Source organism: Papilio polytes, unplaced genomic scaffold (assembly GCF_000836215.1).
Source record: "Papilio polytes unplaced genomic scaffold, Ppol_1.0 DF824382.1, whole genome shotgun sequence".
Taxonomy (NCBI): Eukaryota; Metazoa; Arthropoda; class Insecta; order Lepidoptera; family Papilionidae; genus Papilio; species Papilio polytes.
The window spans coordinates 170,245-188,606 of NW_013524822.1; the positions used below are offsets into that span (position 1 = coordinate 170,245).

The 18,362-nt window shown below is 34.8% G+C and overlaps 2 protein-coding genes across 3 annotated transcripts; one reads left to right on the forward strand and one right to left on the reverse strand.

The window, feature by feature from the left end:
* Positions 1-37: 37 nt before the first annotated feature.
* Positions 38-11,174, forward strand: LOC106111508. Of its 2 annotated transcripts, none has more exons than XM_013293629.1 (14): positions 38-219; positions 314-555; positions 1,574-1,726; positions 2,432-2,595; positions 3,344-3,484; positions 4,164-4,337; positions 5,046-5,210; positions 6,134-6,294; positions 6,722-7,746; positions 8,374-8,522; positions 9,252-9,394; positions 9,862-9,993; positions 10,269-10,449; positions 10,831-11,174. In XM_013293629.1, exons 2-14 carry the CDS (start codon positions 324-326, stop codon positions 10,921-10,923), a joined length of 2,913 nt encoding a protein of 970 aa, XP_013149083.1. In that variant the 5' UTR covers positions 38-219; positions 314-323; the 3' UTR covers positions 10,924-11,174. The 2 variants fall into 2 exon arrangements, with proteins under 2 accessions (XP_013149083.1, XP_013149091.1); XM_013293637.1 differs by having other exon boundaries at positions 8,386-8,522.
* A 1,586-nt stretch (positions 11,175-12,760) lies between these two features.
* LOC106111662 lies at positions 12,761-16,327 on the reverse strand. The gene is made up of 6 exons (XM_013293809.1): positions 16,100-16,327; positions 15,593-15,690; positions 15,111-15,201; positions 14,409-14,501; positions 14,102-14,316; positions 12,761-13,847 (listed from the first exon to the last, which is right to left on the reverse strand). Exons 1-6 carry the CDS (start codon positions 16,186-16,188, stop codon positions 12,826-12,828), a joined length of 1,608 nt encoding a protein of 535 aa, XP_013149263.1. The 5' UTR covers positions 16,189-16,327; the 3' UTR covers positions 12,761-12,825.
* Positions 16,328-18,362: the final 2,035 nt, after the last annotated feature.

The window sequence follows — 18,362 nt, forward strand, 5'->3', positions numbered from 1 at the left end:
TTCTGCACTTACTTTTATGTTCTGTGCTCAAAGAGAAACTACGTCAAAGAAACGTCACTGATCGTACGATTATAAACTGTAACGCTTTTATTTTTTCGTTTAAATTGTACACCCAGCTATCTTATTAATATATTTTGGTGAAACATGTGCTAAAATTATAAATAATATTCAGTAGTAAGTTACGAATATGAACAAATCTTCATGACCTTTAATATCAAGGTATGATAGCTTTGTATTGAATTGTACAAAAATAAACTTTAGCATTCGTTTGCGTCACAAACAAAAGGATGTATACTATTTTGTTTACCATCAGGTAGATCAAAATGTCGAAGGCAGTGATAATACCGGGATGTAAGGATATTGGACGTATGAAGGAAGAAATATCATTGTCACCGCCCGACAAAAAAGATGGGGCAATTAGCTTGCTCAGTCGACTCTTGCGCTTGGATAATTTGAGTAAACGACAAACTTCGGAAAGCCCTACTTCCAATGAATCTAACACGACATACTATGGAGTCTACATTCCGTGTGAAATCAAAAAAGGTCCAGATGAAGGTATGTTTTGTTTTTAACTTTAAAATGTCCTTTTTAAATGTATTATTTTTTTTAATCAAAGTAATTTGAAGTTTTTTTGTTCTAATTATTGAAATATGCAAATACCTTTGTGAAAACAATGAATAGTCATATTTATTTTTATCATAACTCAAGTACATTGTTATCTTTAAAAAGTAGGTCAAGAAAACTTTCTCTATTCATAAGTATGTTGATATACAAATAAACATTTGGAGGCATTATTAAACATTTAGATTGGGGTTCTTAATGTTAACTCCTGGAATTATTATTTTTTTAGAGAAATGCCAAAGTTTCATAAAAAGAACTTTATTTATTATACAATCTTTAAGCTTTATTATTAATTGTCTAATTTATAATAAGGAGACATATTTTCTCTGTATTCCCGGAATAAAGATATTTCTATGTTGTTCTACCGAGAATTACTTAATTTATTTAAATCGATACATTTAGTTATTGTAAAAATGATAATTGTAGATGAACAAATTGAAAAGCAAAATGTTATATTTGGAAAATCTATTTCCTATACAAAATTCCAATAAGAACCAGAAAAATCAACAAGCTTAAAAAAAAGAATAGAAACTTTAAATAATCCTTACATATTTCACAAAAATATTATATGTTATGCAATAATTATTACAGTAATAATTGATACAGTATATATGATTTTTGTAGCCTAGTCTTAAAAAAATATACATTTAGTAAAATACTATAGAAATGTTCACATAACAAACATATTATTTGTGAGAATACATCTATACAATGAATAACTATTGGAGTGTTTGTATGTAATATTGAAAAAAAAAAACAATATTTCATACATGTCATGTGTTTGCATTTTTTCTTTTATTAGAAGTGTAAAATCTGAGATCTCTGATTACTTTATACCAAATTTCATCGAGATCCATTCTACAATGTAAGAAACAAACTCTAACAAACATCCATCTGTCCATCTAAACTTTCATATTTATAATATTAAGTTGTTACATATGTTCTCTTACAGAAGCTTTACATGTGTATGAAAATAAATCGGAAGCTATGGAGCTGGTTAGAAGATATAAATCGGCAAGGTTCAAGATGTTCAGAAGTCACCAGGATGCGGTATCATTTGCATTGAGAGGTGCAGAACCAACTGAGACACATGAAGGGAACAATTGTAAGTCACATTTACTAGTAATTGAGAGGAACTAATATGTTCACTAAATGGTTGGACCCTATAGGGTCGACATAATTCCGGGTGAATGATAATATGATATAAATTATGGGTCATAATTTCAAGATCAGATGTGAAGTGAAAGTAATTCTAGTCCCTATTCCCTTCCCATCCTCTACATCTAGAGAAGGAATGAGTGGAGGAAATTAATTTTATGGAGAAAGGGATGATTAGGCAGGGTAAATTTCCTCTTATTGTGAATCTGATTTGGTTTTAAAGTGTGAGGTGTCATTGGTTTTTTACTCCAACCAAGTAATTGACTTACTAGCTATTAGCAAAATTAAAAAACAACTAAGTAAGAAATCTTTGTGTTTTTCCAGATTATCTTCTACATCTAAGCCAAATTTCATCAAGATTTATTCAGCAGTTTAGGTTACAAACTCTGACAAACATCCATCCATTTAAACTTTTTCATTTATATTATTAACGAGCTGTAGTTTGCGCCTGCATGAAATGAAAAAAATTAGCCTATATTACTCACTGATAACAGCTTTTAAATGGCAAAAAAGTTTTTCAAAGCAGCCCAATACTTTTTGAGTTATTTCAATACATACAAAAATACAAATCTTTCCTCTTTATAATACTAGTATAGATAAGAGAAAGATATACTTTGTAACATAAAATTAATGATTAGTTAAACAATTTCAGCACTTATGGGAGAGAAGCCTTACCCATTCAAGGCTCCATCTCCTCAGGATATGGTGGCCCTGCGTAAAGCGATAGAAGCAGGGTTGGCTACCACAGTACATGACCGTATATGGGACAACCCTCGCTATCTTGTGAGCAGTGGGAATACACCCGCTATTGTACAGGTTAGTTTTGAAATGTTATAATTTCTGATCGTATTAAACCCATTTTTGTTGATACATTATTCGGAGAGTGCCAAAGAAGTTCTTTTTAGTTACATTCAAAGACATTTAAGAAATGTATAGAGTAGGTATAGTAAACATTTTTTCACTGGCATTTTCTCTGTAAGGTACTATGTCAGTTGTTAAGTTTAGTGCCACCTTATGTCCTTGTATTATTTAATGACACCTATTTGCAATCTATCAATAGATAGTGTGAGAATTTGTGAAAAATATTTCAAGTAAAGTGTCAACTGTACCTACTCTATGTATTTTTTAAACTCTGGTTAATCCAACCTTCCTGTAATCAAGGGTGATTAAAAATGTGTTATTTAATGTTTTTTTAATTAATAAGAATAGGATTGTTTGCTCATTGATGCTATTGTTTTGAACTAGCTTTCGCCCGTGACTCCGTCCGAATGGAATTAAAAAAACAAAACTGACTAGCTTCTGTGTTCTACCAGATTATCCTCTATGTCTAAGCCAAATTTCATCAAAATCTGTTCAGCCATTTATGCTACAAACTTTAACAAACATCTATTCATCCATCTAAATTTTATCATTTATAATATTAGTATGATTCTACTAAAATAAATTCCATAGATCTTATTTTTATACTTGAAAGTATTGTCATTGAAATGACACTGTTTATTCACTGCAGCAGTTCGGACTTATGTTAAAATCAATTATAACAATTTTACAAAAATATTTCCAGGAAGGATCTCGCTACAATGCTCTTCATGTCGCTGCGAAAGCAATGAATGCGGAGATTTGCAACTTGCTGCTCACCACTGTTGGGAATCCCGCCTTCGTGCAGACCTTGTATGGTATGGATGCTGATGCTGATTCTTGTAAGGTTAGTATTCTTTCTTTTTTTATAACCATGATTATTTTTATTATGTACTAGCTTTAGCCCGCAACTCTGAAAAAACAAAAACGTATGTGTTCTTCTATCTATGACAAATTGCATTGATAATGCGTTCAACAGTTTAAGCTACAAACTCTATAAAACATCAATCTAAACTTTCGCGTTTATATTAGTAAGGTGTTTTTAATTGTTAACAAAAAATTTAGTAAACCTCAAATATATTTCATGTAAAAGATCATGTATCTTGATATTATTATTATTATTGTTATTTTGGGTGACACACTCGCAGCTAGTTAGCTGATGCGTGTGTGTTGTATAGTTTTGTTTATTGTTAAATATGTTTTTTTTTTAATATCTTTACATGTTTTGCTATTGGATGTTGACATTTGTACAATTTTAATATAATAATATAAATACTTTCGCTGCCACCGACGTCTTGCGAGTTAAATCTTACTTCTTACTAATATGATAAATGCGATAGTTTAGATGGATGGATGTTAGTTAGAGTTTGTAGCCTAAACAGCTGAACGGATCTCGTTGAAATTTGGTATAGTTGTAGTGTATAGTCTGGAAGAACACATAGGCTACTCACTATTGTTTTTTTTAATTCGAAGGTTAAAGCTGGTTATAAATATTGTTCGATTTGAAGTGTTGAATGTGATTTCAGGAGTTTTCAGCGATTCTAGTGGACCGCTACCTCAACACTCCGGACAAAGCGATGAACGAGACGCCGCTGCACTTCGCGGCCAAGTTCGGCGCGGAGGCGGTGGTCGACGTGTTGACTTCCTTCCCGCAGTGCAATTTAAATGCTGTCAATAAATATGGCGAACAACCTAAAGACGTTAGTATTGTTTTTCATTTTACTGACAATTCTAGTTGTTAATTGGTAATGAATTTGGGAATATTTAAATACTAGCTTTTGCCCGTGGCTCTGTCTGCGTGAAATTAAATAAAGTAGGCTATGTTCTATATTTTTGCCAAAAAATAATCGTAATCCGTTCAGTAGTTTTTGATACAAACTCTAACAAACATTCATCCATTTGAATATTCGTATTTAAAATTTTAGTAAGACTAGCGGATGTCCGCGACTTCGTCAGTGCGGAATAAAGAAAAATGGTTGTCACTTCACTCCAATGTTACTAATTGTATATCTTACTATTATAATAGATGCGAAAGTTTAGATGGATGGATGTATTGACGTTAGAGTTTGTCACATAAACTGCTGAACGGATCTCGATGAAATTTGCCTTAGATGTTTTTGTGGTATATTTATACAAAATTACAAATCTTTCCTCTATATAATATAAGCGTATATCGTAGTTTTTTTATTTTTTATAGGAACTTTGGATCCTTTCCTTATGGAGGGTCGGCACAGTATGTGCTGCTCTTCCATACATCTCTATCAGCCGTCATATCTGAAACCACTCGTTTCTTAAGCATATCCTCTTTCACATAATCCATACTTTCTTCGGTCTTCCTCTTTGTAGCCATCCACATTCATTCTTAACACTTTATGTCAGTCCTATAATGCCTTATATAAATATTGTAGATAATATGTTTGCGGGCGGCGGGGCTGGAGGCGAAGACGGAGGGGGCGGTGGCGGGCCGCATCCGCGCGCTGCTGCGCCCGCGCTACTACGTGCCCGTGCTGCACGCGGAGGACGGCAGCAGGGAGCCCACCATCGGACGACCCTTCTCGCCTGGACTGCACCAGGTACCCTCACACGGGGAGGGGATGGTCCATGTCTATACTAATATATTTAACAGTGGTAGAGCCCGTTTTAACATCTTTTTATGTCAACTTCTATAGATTCATGGTCCATACTCTTTTTTGCACATTTTTTGTTGCGTAATCCTTATAACACTAGTGAGTTCCTTTTTTTAAAAATAAAAAAAAACAATAACATCTTCGTTTTAACATCTTCGCACTGTAAGATCGGCTCGCCCCCAATACCACGACCACAGGACACACAAAAGACTGGCGTCAAGTGGAAGCAATTCTACTTACAGTCTGATGAGTGTGGTGCCTTAGACCTAATTAAAATCCCTTTCTCTTACCACTCTTGTAAGGAAAGGATAGGAAGGAAAAGTGGGTTTGACGGTGGAGGGGACGCATGGGAAGGGGAAATATCATTTTTATGTGTGTCTCCTCCTACGTCGATTAAGGGTAGGCAACGTATCTGCTATTGCGAAGGTCTGGGCTGTGGTCGCTTTACCATTTCGGCTGATTCAGGTGGCCGCTTGCAGACATTATTAGTCTTAATATAAAATTTTAGCCTTCGCCCGCGTGGTATTAAAAAAAATCGAGTAGCCTACACGTGTTTTTTCATACTATCCTCTACATGTGTGTTAAATTTCATTGAGATCTGTTCAGCAGTTTAAGCTATAAAAAATTTAATAAGATATGTTTAACCATTGCAGAATTATCGTGTAAACATTAAAAAACATAATTAATGCATCCCACGGGAACCGTAACTATTTCCGGGATAAAAAGTAGTCTATGTGTTCTTCCAGATTGCGCACTACATCTATGCCAAATTTCATTTAAATACGTTCCTCCGTTTAGGCTACAAACTCTAACATCCATCCATCCATCTAAACTTTCGCATTCATAATATTAGTATGAACATTACACAGGAAATCAACAAGGACCCGTTATCCCCCCGGTACGAGATCCGCGCGTTCGCGGGCCCCATGGCGCCGCGCGACGCCGACAGCTTCCGCCGCAAGTGGAAGACTCCGCCGCGCGCCGGCTTCCGCCTCGCCGACATCTCCAAGGGCCTGGAGACTGTGGGCAGGTACGACCAGATGTCATGACCTCTCATAAAGCACTGTATATTACGGGTAATGGATCTATGTATGTTGGGTTTGATATTGGTAATTTACGACCATACTATTCTGTGAAACTATGAAATATACATGAGTCTAATTTAGGTTATATTTATATTTCATTTTATATAAAACTACCTTTCTCCCGCTACTCCGTCCGCGTGGTATTAAAAAAACAAAAATGAGTAGCCTATGTGTTTCCAGACTATCTACTTCTGTCAAATTTCATCAAGATTCGTTCTACAGTTTAGACTAAAAACTGTAATAAACATCCATCCATCTAAACTTTTGCATTTATAATTAGTAAAAAGGAGAAAATAAGCCTAATAATTAATTCTGAATTATTTCTGTAATAACTAACAAAATGGATGAATCTAATTTATATTATATTAACAGGAATCTAGCCGAGGAAATGAAAGTGAGTTGGAAGGAATACTGGCCTTTTCTAGACACATTCACTGACCTCAGAACTAAAGAAGGACTCACTTTATTAGAAAACTATTTAAAAAGCAAATACGAAGTCGCCTGTTCGATAGTTTACAACGACAGTTGCGCACAATACCAGCATACAGACGAACTCTCTCTATCCGCGATCACATTAAATACCACTCAGAGTCCAGTTAAAGAACTCCTAAGTCCTATCTCAGATTTATGCGCAGCTATGAAAAGTTGCACAATAACAGACAGACCTTCATATTGGAAGAGAACGGATCCAATACGACAAAGACTTTGTCGACAACCGAATTTAAAAATAAATGGTGATATTTCACCCGTTAATCATACTGTTAACCAATTATTATGTATAGAAAGAACTTGTCAAGTGTTCGCGAAAAGGATAGCAGATGCTCTCGTTTTCTCTCTAACAGCGGAACCTGAAGTTGCAAGTGATTCTTTGAAATCGGAAGCAAAACATCTCCAGCATACAATATTTACATATATGGATGATGAGAGATTTAAAACTATTAATTTTGCGTTATTACATTCACGACTTGCACAATTAGTTGTGTTCAAATTGAAGCAGAAGACTAAAGAATTGGACGATGTGAATTTTTTAGTTGAATTTCTAGTGAAACTCCGATGTCCCAATGATGATATATTCAGTTCTGATGATGAGAGAAAGAATTTTTCTTATAGAAGTCGTGTTAAAATGTCGCATGTTATCAACGAGCATGTTCGATGTCTGTCAAGTTTTATATGTGAGGAATTAACGGAGACGGATGAGAGCAAAGGTCCAGCGGTCTCGGAGACGGAATGCTCGGAGATCTGGTCTCGGGCTGGTAAATGCAGATGTGATTGGAATATAGAAGTATTTGAGAGGAACAGCAAGAAGAACGCCTCGTTCAGGAAGAATAGATCCACATTATCGTCTAGTCCGAAGAGTGAAAGCTTCATTCGGAGGTTGATGTTTGATCAGGATATTGGTGAGTTGGTTTTTTTACACTTTCTATATAAATTAACTGTTAAAAGAAAATGGTGACAAGTTAACAACCTAAGAGTTTTAAATTAGGTTGTTATAGATCTCAAGTTACTTGACTCTGTGGGCATAAGACACAAGTTATTACAGCTTACTAGCGCCCTCCTTTCAATGTCAAAAGATGTGTATTTTTTGTGTTATCTTCTAAAATTTGTTATTTAGTAACATGTTTAGGGTAATAGAAATGCAATTGTGTAGCTCTAAATTTAAATAAAATGTATAGCTGCCATTACAAGGGTTGATAATATTTATTTAATTAAATAGACCATTAGTTGGCTGTCAATGTACAGTCGGGGAAAGTGACGGTGTTCCAACTAAAAAACAATCGTTTGAACATTTTGAAATAAGACGCGGAACATAAACAAACACAGCGTATAAATGTATGTACAAAAAAGTCGGTTTGATACATGGATAGTTTATTTTTAATATTATCCCGTTGCTGCTGTGTATTAGTTATTTGTAATAGGCTGAGTGTGTCTCGTTACAATGAAAAAGGCACTTTTTCCTTATAGTAGATCACCGCGGGTTTCCGCGACTGTACATTGTATGGGGTGTCATAGTATGTAGTGGTAAGGTGGTGTTACAGGAGACGGCAAGGCGCGTGTTGGGGGCGCCGGCGGGGGCGGGGGCGGTGGCGGGGGCGCGCACAACTCCCCCGCAGGAGACTACTCGCCCCCGCACTACACCGTGGACGTCTCCAAGTGTCAAGTTGTTGAAGCCGAGGTATACTGCGTAATTATCTTGATCCTATTGACATAACTAATATATGAAATAAGCCTATGTATTCACAGATAAATTATCTTGCTAACGGTGGAAGAATTTTTAAAATTGGCCCAGTAGTTTTTGAGTTATTTCAATACATACACCAATACAAATCTTCCCTCTTTATAATATTAGCGAAAATAACGTTTGATTTGTAATCCTTAATGTTCTCAGCTAAAAAAGATATTGTCAATGCAATAACTTACAGTGAAAAATGTACTTTTGTGTTTTTTGTTTAAATAAGTTCTTTTGGAACTAACATATAAGGCCCGCTATAGTGGGCTTTATATGTTAATAATATGTCAAAATTTTCAGTTATAATATAAATTTTAATTGTAAATTTTGATTGTTCAATTAGAACTGAACTTATTACTAGAGTAAACTGAATGACGTAATTTTTGAAAATCCATATAAATCCAAATTTGATTAAAATATTCGATATTCATGATTTTTTATGTATAACTAATGTATATAGCTTTGGACCGCGACTTCGTCCGCGTGAAATTAAATAAACACAAAAGCGAGTAGCCTATGTGTTCTTCCAGACTATCCTCTACGTTTTACGTCTATGCTAAATTTCATCGAGATCTGTTAAGCCGTTTAGGTTACAAACTCTAACAAACATCCATCCATCTAAACTTTTTTATTTATAATATTAGTAAAATGATAATCAAAGTTAAATGCTTTTAGATATCAGACGACGACTCCGTGGCGTCGTGTCGCTCTGACAGCGAGGAGACGTTCCACACCGCCTCTGATCGTTCTGATGATGAAGAGGAATCTCTGATGGAGGATGCAAGTGACAGAGCACTTGTAGAACCATTTATATACGGGTAATTTCATCTTGTTTCCTTTTATTCTAGGATTTACTCTAGGCTAGGATTGTATGGACTATGTCCCTTAAAAATATCAAAAAGTAAGACGAGCAAATAATTTTATTATGCTTAATTATGGGAAAAAAATGTAGCTATATTAAAACTTTTCAGAACACAACACAGTGTTGCATGTGTCACGTTATTTTATATATAATAAAAAATAAAATAAAGAGCGAAGATTTGTATTTTTGTATGTATTAAAAAAACTCAAAAACTACTAAGCTGATTTCTAAAAAATCTTTTACTAATAAATAGCTATGTTATACCGTGACACATGTGATACGGAAACCTATTTCTTAACCTGAAACACGTGCTTCGAGGGCAAATCAATTATTTTTTGTACTACCCTACCTGTAAACATTTTTCCTCCTGAAAATTGACTTCAGACACAGCCTTGGTGGTAATTTAAAAAAATATTATTGTAGCGAGGAACCAACTAAGATGGACCGCTTAGTGTATGACGCTCTCTCGGAGCTGGAGGTCAGCGAGGAGGAGTTCCCCAACGTGCACCGCTGGCGGCACACCGTCGCGCTCTACTCCCCGCAGGAGAGACAAAAGTGAGTAAAAGATACAGTTAGTAAAACAGATATCTATGATAAATGTTAAAAATGTGCTATTTACTAAATATTCTTCTTACTAATATTATAAATTCAAAAGTTTAGATGGATGTTTGGTAGTTTGTAACCTAGACTACTAAACAGATCTCGATAAATTTGACATAGATGTAGAGGATAGTTTGGAAGGACGTAACAGCTCACTTTTGTTTTAATTCCACGCGGACGGAGTCGCGGGCGCAAGATAGTTTATATTATAATTTGTATGTATGTTTCAGATGGTTGCAATGCGGTGAATGTTGCAACGTGTCGAGCGTGTTGTCGGTGGGGGGCAGCCCGCGCCCCGCCGCCGCCCCCACCCCCACCGCCCCCTGCACTCCGCCCGCCCCCGCCCCCGCCCCCGCCTGCAGCACCCCCGGCAAGCTGCGCGGGGAGGACGCCAGGTCACTCTCACTGCAGGTATCTATCTATACTTCTATACTAATATAATAAAGCGTAAACACAATACTTCGTGGCGTAGGATGTCAGCAATCACAACATATTTCTAAATAATTCTTTCTTTAATAAAAAGCCCTGCACTTACGAAACGCTTTAGGCTATGTATTTTCACACTATTCAACTTAGACGGTAAATAAATTGGAAAAGAACTCTTCGTGTGAGAAAAGGACCATAAATTGCAAGCTGCCAACATATTCTTGAATTTTGACATTTGACAAACGTAAACAATGAGATGAAATTGTTATAATTTAATGCGGATGAAGCCGCACGGAAGCAGCTAGTTTTATTATAATTTGCATTTTATATATACGATATTTTATAAAAGCTATCGTTATATTTCAGGTTTCAAACTGGCTCCGTGTGACGGGACCTAACTCCCCGCGCTGCGCTTCCGCTGCTAAGAAAGTCGGACACAACGTCAGCTTCGGCTTCTGACTGTCTACCCCCTTTTGTATCACCTTGAAGGTAACCCTTGATGGATATTTGCGAAAATTCTCATTTACATTTGTGTTCATAAATTTGTAAAATTATTTGTATGTACCTATTTGATTTTGAAATGTGATTTGATTGCATTAAATTTTTTATATGTAAAGTTTCGTATACGAGACTTTTGTACCTTCAGGAATTTAAAATTTATCATAGTTAGGAGGCATTTTATTTAACGCCTCTTTGCTGACATTTCAAAAATAAATCCATACAAAACTTTCCATTTTTATCCAAATTCTAAAATAATGGCGAATTAAATAATTTGACCTCAACACATTGTATTTCGGTGTAAAAATATTTTTCAACATAAAAGGAATGTGAATATAAGGCCTGTAACGTAATTAATGCAAACTTTGTTCGTATTTTTATTAAAAATTAAATAACTATCATACTGTAATAACTTCTTAATGTAATTAAATCTCAAAGACAGTGAAAGTCAAGTTACTAAGGAAGAAAATATGAAAAACTTTACTTAGTGATTGTACTTACTCATTTTAACTTTATATCCGGTTTACATCATTCCAGTCCAGCGAGACAGCTTTTACTGGAAACATGTAAATCCACACTGGACTGGAATAATGTAAACCGGACAGTATTCAAGATGGCGTCTATTTTACGGCATTTATTTACAATTTACTAACCTCTCAATAAATGTTGATTTCTTTTATGCATGTAAATGGCACTGTTTTAAATATTTTTAACTTGTATTATATTTTATCTAGTCTAATATTTCTTGTAATTTTATTCAAATATGCGACATGTCTAAAATTGGCCGATTTTTTTTCTTCCCTTAAAGCGTCGAAAATAAATATAACAGCGTTTTAAATAAGTATTTGCATTATCTTGATTTTGTGACGTCATCGCTGTTAACAAAAAATAGGTCAGTAATTAATTTAAAAAATGTTTTGTGTAAATCAGGAGTTTTATAGCGATTTTTGGCATATCGAAGTAAAGAGGCACATTTTCGAAACTCCTATAGGTTAACCAAGAATATTAAAACCCTCTCCATATCAAAATATGAAACTAAATTCCTTCACGCACATTAGAAATGACTATAATTTAATAGATTGAAGTGCCTATAGGTTATTTCTATATTCTTGGTTAGTCTATAATTGTACAGCAAGTTGAGTTTCTGCTGTTTCTTACTCTTTCTATACATACCAATGTTCCAGAATGATAATCTCAGTTTTTATGGTTTGTTAAATTTTGTATGAGATTGTTATAAGCATGTTTAGTTACGGTACGATAACTTACAAGTTGTGTATTCTCCATATTTTTAACTTAAACACTCAGTTATTTTCGAAGTTGCATAAAAAATTTATTTAATGGAAACAATGAAAATTTGAAATTAAAGGTGCTATAAGGGCTGGTACCTTAGATAGTAATTTCAGGTTGAATTTTTAACTGTATATTAGTAAATAAAAATTGTTTTAGTGTAGTTTTCACCCAATAATGTATATTTTTCTAGGTTCAAGTGGGACATGTTAATTTTGTTCTATAAAAGATCAATTGCAATGCGTTCATAAGAATTAAGAATGTAATTTTGGTGTTTCCAGTAAAGTGTTCGTACCGTAAGTTTTTTATTTTGCATTTTTAATATTCCACAATGTGACGATTTTCTTGACAATAACACTGCGTTTAGCATTTATAGTTTAAAAAATATATTTTATCTCGTGTCATGTTAAATTTGCCAAAAGTTGATTTGTATGCAACTAGATATGAATGTTTGTACTTTTATATATAAAAATAAAAAAAAAAACAATTGATGATGTAAAGAATTATTTTATTAAAATATTTTTAATTCACTTAAAAATTTAAATAAATAATGACTGGATGAAATTGTTTTATTTTTTAATCCCAAAATATGTCATCGTCGGATGTTTTTGCGTGTGATATCGGTGAGTTTCCAAGATCAGATCTGCTGTTGTAATTATCGACATCTGCTAAGAAATCATCTCCGTCTTTAACTTCGCTGTCAGCTACTATTGAGTCTAAACCATCTTTAGAATCATCTTTATCAGCTGATAATTCTTTCCCTTCCAAATCGAATATAGCATTTAAAACATCTTTTCTCGTCAATCGAGCTGCTTTCTCTGGCGTTTCTTTTAATTTTAAAGGACTTTTAATAGATATTGATGATTTAGAGTTTTTTGAATTTTCAGATTCATTTGTAGGTGTAACAACAACACTGACAGGTGTTATACTGTCGCTGTTATTAGATATTGTCATTTCACTTGCGATAGAAGTTTCAATAACAACCATTAGATCACCTTCGTTCGTTTTAACGCTTGCTTTTTCTATCAAATTCTCTAATTCTACTTTTAATAATGATTTATTTTCTATCTCTTCGTTAATTTCTTTATTTAGACTATTAATTTCATCTCTACAAGGTATGTCATCGTTGGAAAATCCATTTGTTTCGTTCATATTTATATTGTTTATTTCTTCTGTTGTAGATTTTTCTACATTTAAAATACGTTCTGTATTTTCGTTCTTTTCAGGAGATTCCTCTTTTATATTCTGTTCTAACATATTTTTACTTGAAATATTTATTAATTTTAAATCATTTTTATCACGTCTTGGTTTCTCATTATGATATAGTTTTCTAAATTCATTTAAAGGTGTATTAATGTAATCTACATTTTGAATAATTTCTCTTTCGTCAGTCATTTTATATGCGATTGGAATTGGTTTGATTTTAACAGCTGTTGTTGTTTTATTTGCAAAATGCGGTTTCATTATTTCTTTATTTTGGTATTCTTTAAGATATTTATCAAAGTCGTTGTGTAAAAAGTCTTTGGTTACTTTTATATTGACATCATTACAATTTGCGTCATTTTGTTTTTGTACCGTACTCGGCTGACCAACTGAAACTTTACAGAAATAAATCAAATATTATAAAGCGGAAATATTTGCGATTTTTTAACAAATAAACTACAAAACGGATATATTTTTTTTTACTATTAAATAACACTAGATTTTTTTTAATACAGTGTGGATGAATTTGTGAGCAAAAGTTAGTTTTACTAAGAAGGTTAGTAATTAATAAAATTACTACATAATTAAAGATTTTTATCATGTATTTTAGAAGCCCTACATAGTTACATGACTTATGTATTTTACTTACATAAGTGTCCACTTTCCTTTACTACAGGGACACTCTCTTCTACGAACTTATCTTCTCTTCTCATTTCGTTCCTTCTTCTCTTGAAATCCAAGTAAGACTTCTCCACCGCTTCTGCTTCTATCTCCAACTTCCGAAGCCGCAGTTTAGCTTCGCGAAGCATTGAGTTTGGACTTTTTTCTCTTGATGTGTTTGCTTCTTGTTTTTTAATATCTTTACTGTGAATAATAAATAATTAATAATTTCTATATTTTGTAGAAATTTTACCTAATATTCATTTTCATTAATGAACGTAAAAACAAAAACTTACTTTCTCAATTTCTGTTTTGCTTCTCGCAGAACAGACTTCGGACTCTTCTCTCTTCTTTTCCCTTCTATCACTATTTCTGGTGGTTGTTGATCACTACCAATAAAAAAAGATAAAACGATAATTTAACTCAATCTTAATAATTCTTATTAATACTATAAATAGGAAAGTTTGGATGGATGGATGTTAGAGTTTGTAGCTTAAACTGAACGGATCTTGATGAAATTTGGTATAGATGTAGAGGATAGTCTGGAAGAACACATAGGCTACTTACTTTATTTTTTTTTATAAATCTACGCGGATGGATTCGCGGGCGAAAGCTAGTAATATTACTAGCTGTTCCCGTGCGGCTTCATCCGCATGAAAATATAAGAACTTTGTCTTATTATGTATATTCTGTAAAACTATCAATTGCAAATGACAAAATTAAAATTAATGAAGGCATTCGATAACAATTACCGTTACCATGGCAACATTTCTTTGCTGCCATTGGCTTGTAGTTTTTGTCTCTTTCCCGCACTATTGGTTTTTCCAAATTATTTACTCCCTAAGTTTAATAGCGTGAAAATGTATAGCCTAAAGCGTGTCGTAAGTGTAGGGCTTTTTATTAAAGAATTATTCAAACATATGCTGTGATTGCTGACATCTTACGCCACAAAGTAGTGTTTGTTTACGATTTATTATATTAGTATAGAATTAATTCACCTGTCTCTATCATCGGTTAAATGTATGAAAGAGGCACAAGATTGCTCCGCTGCTTGTTCCGTTTGTCGCACATTTATTTCTTCTGCAATATCTGCAATAATAAAATAATTACCTCTTACTAATATTAATGCGAAAGTTTAGATGGATGTTTGTTAAAGTTTGTAACCTAAACTGCTGAACGGATTACAATTAAATTTGGTACAAATGTAGAACATAGTCTGGAAGAACATATAGGCTACTTAGTTTTTTTAATTCCACTTAATATAAGTGTTTCATACAAGTTCGATGTCTAATTAAATCTTGGAAATAGTTACTTTTTTTATTAAACTTTGTAAATTCATTACGAAATAAAAATGTATGGGACTGTCTTAGTTTTGATTTGGTTAGGGAATCGACGCTAAGGGAGTCCCTTAGCGGGCATTTAACGAGAGTGCGTGAGTTAATGTCAGAATGTACTAGGAGTGAATAAATATAGATGTTACGTTGTGTGGAGGAGCCGGGCTGTGGTGCGGGGTGTGCGGGGTGTGCGCGGGGTGCGGGGGGCTCGTGCCGCATCCCGCGCCACTCACTTATCATGTACCTGAAAATATAATACAGTATATATAACAATTTCTGGAAAATAAACATTTATTTTTAACTGATAACTGCTTTTAGACATTAATTTAATTGTAATTCCCGACAGAATGGCGCGCTATTCCAATAAGTCTGGATGACTAATTATTTTACGGCTATTACTTAGGTTTATTTTTTCGGTGGCGGCAAAAAAACGTGAGTAATAGCCGTAAAATAATTACTTATAAAAATGTCGAAAGTTTAAATTACTTGAGTCTGGATGTCATTGACAGCTGTCAGATAGTGATGGGACGTAAGCCATTGATCTAGTGTTGCGCTAATTCAGCGCAGTACTGAATTTCTTCGTAACACTACGACCCCCTTAGTCACAATAGGGGATCGTAACATGAAAACAATGAATTAAGTCAAATACATACCGGCGCGTATCCGCGTGCCTGTCTGCGCGCGTGTGGGGGCGTGTTTGGGGGTGCGTTTGGGGGTGTGTTTGGGGGTGCGTGTGGGGCATCGTGTCCAAGAAGGGTATGGGGTCTGTGGGCAGCAGGGCGCGCGGCGCCGCGAACACGCTCAGCTCCTCGCCGGCGCCGCGCCGCAGCCCGCACGCGCCGCGCGCGCCGCTCGGGTTCACACTGACGTCACACGTGGGGTCTTAGTTACGTTTGGGGGTTCGGACCCCTTGAATATGGGGTTGAGTATAATAACAAAAACACAAACAATACAACATAAAACGTAAGAGATAATGTTGACTATAGTACTTTTTTTCGTTTTTTTTTCAACAAATAGTAAAGTTTAATATTTTTTGCAAGCAACAAGTGCTACAAGCTCTACTCCCTTTATTTCGTGTCATTTTCTTCTCTCTCTGTCCTATATGCTATTTTGTAATCAATTGTATTAATAAATCTATAGATACGTGTGAAACTGAAAAATTATATCGCATTTGAAGTTTGTCATGTTTACAAGAGATTTGAAATGAGAGACACGTTATCTCTTTTTTTTCATTCTACCGCAAGTTGAATTACTCCTCTTCTCACGAAAATGTCGTTTGTGGTAAAAACTCGAAAATTTTGAGATAAATCTTATTAATACAGGTGCGATATTATTACAGTATGTATGTATGTATGTACCCGTGTGGGGGCGCAAGGGGCGGCGCGAGCGGGGGCGCGGTGCGCGGACGCGGGGCGGCGAGGCGCGCGGACACGAGCTCGGCGCGCAGCCGCACTTGCTCGCGAGCAAGCTCGTCGATGTGCTCGCGTTGCTGAACAAGTTATATCAACTATATAACACTATTGTATCTATCATACTAATAATTAGAAATACGAAAGTTTAGATGGAGTTTCTAGCCTAAACGGATTTCGATGAAATTTGGTATAGATATAGAGGATAGTTTGGAAGAACACATAGGCTACTCACTTTTGTTTTTTTTATTCCACACGGACGGAGTCACGGGCAAAAGCTAGTACTAATATAATAAAACGTTAACACATACGTTGTTATGTAGAATGTCAATCACAGTATGTTTTTGAATCATTCTTCTCTTAATAAAGGATTCACACTTACTATACGCTATTGGCTATGACATTTCACGCTATTTCATTTAGGGGGTATATAAATTGGAAAAATCGTCACGCAGGAAAGAGACAAAGACTACTAACTATAACTATAGCCTAATTTAAGTCCCTTTCTCTTTACCACCCTTTTCTCACAAGGAGTGGATGGGAAGGGGAAGTGGATTAACGGCGGAGGAGGTGCATAGGAAGAGGAAATATCCTCTTTATGTGCGTCTCCTGCTCCGTCGGATAAGGGTCGGCAACGCATCTGCAATTGCGGATGTCTATGGCAGCGGTCGCTTCGCCATTTTGGCGGATTCAGGTGGCTGCTTGCTCGTTTGCCACCGTATGATATAAAAAAAAAACAATAGCAGCAATGCAAAATTGCCATAGTAAAGGTTATCCATTTGGAAAGTCTTCGTTTATTAATTTATTTTAAAGTATAGAGAAGTATGTAAAACAAACCTGTTCAGCGAATGCTTTGAGGCGCTCGTTCTCATGTCGTAGTATGGACTCGAGCTGTCTGCCGCGCTCTGCCGAGTCCAGTACAAGCGAACGACCATTATCTACGTCCTCAACATTACTCTGTGGCAAAAAATATTTCCTTGTAAATTATGGTAAAAAGTTTTCATGATTACGTCATTTTTATGCTATCTGAGATCATTTTTATGCTATATCAGCCAGTAGTGGGACAGGCGGTTAATGTTATATATAGATTTAGAGATTTGAAATTCGGTATATACCGTTATTAATTTCGTAGGCAAGTATTAAGAAATATTTTTTAAAAATTCATTATTTATCTATTAATTTTTTTTATAGTCACTAAAAACGCGACTTAAGGCCTGTCCCAACACTGGCTGATAGAGGCTAAGATTGCTTACAATTGACGTCACTTTCAGATAAGATAACAAAATCCGAGGCCAGGCCCTTAGTATATTTTATAATAAACTAGGCTAAGAGTTACACATTATTTGTTATGGAATTTTGTATGGAGGTTTTACCTTCATCGAAATATAAAAAAATTATGAAAACCGCCTAATCTTATTATTATAAATGTGAAAGTTTAGATGGATGGATGTTTGTTAGAGTTTGTAGCCTAAACGGCTTAACAGATTTCGATGAAATTTGACATAGA

Bases quoted from the DNA above. Each gene is read 5' to 3' on its own strand.
- LOC106111508 (XM_013293629.1), top strand. From the start codon at position 324: ATGTCGAAGGCAGTGATAATACCGGGATGTAAGGATATTGGACGTATG. The intron at 4,338-5,045 runs GTTAGTATTGTT...TAAATATTGTAG, and splicing joins ATGGCGAACAACCTAAAGAC to ATAATATGTTTGCGGGCGGC. The intron at 9,994-10,268 runs GTGAGTAAAAGA...TGTATGTTTCAG, and splicing joins TCCCCGCAGGAGAGACAAAA to ATGGTTGCAATGCGGTGAAT.
- LOC106111662 (XM_013293809.1), bottom strand. From the start codon at position 16,188: ATGCCCCACACGCACCCCCAAACACACCCCCAAACGCACCCCCAAACA. The intron at 15,691-16,099 runs GTATGTATTTGA...TTATATTTTCAG, and splicing joins AGGCACGCGGATACGCGCCG to GTACATGATAAGTGAGTGGC. The intron at 15,202-15,592 runs GTAACATCTATA...TTATTATTGCAG, and splicing joins GCCCGGCTCCTCCACACAAC to ATATTGCAGAAGAAATAAAT.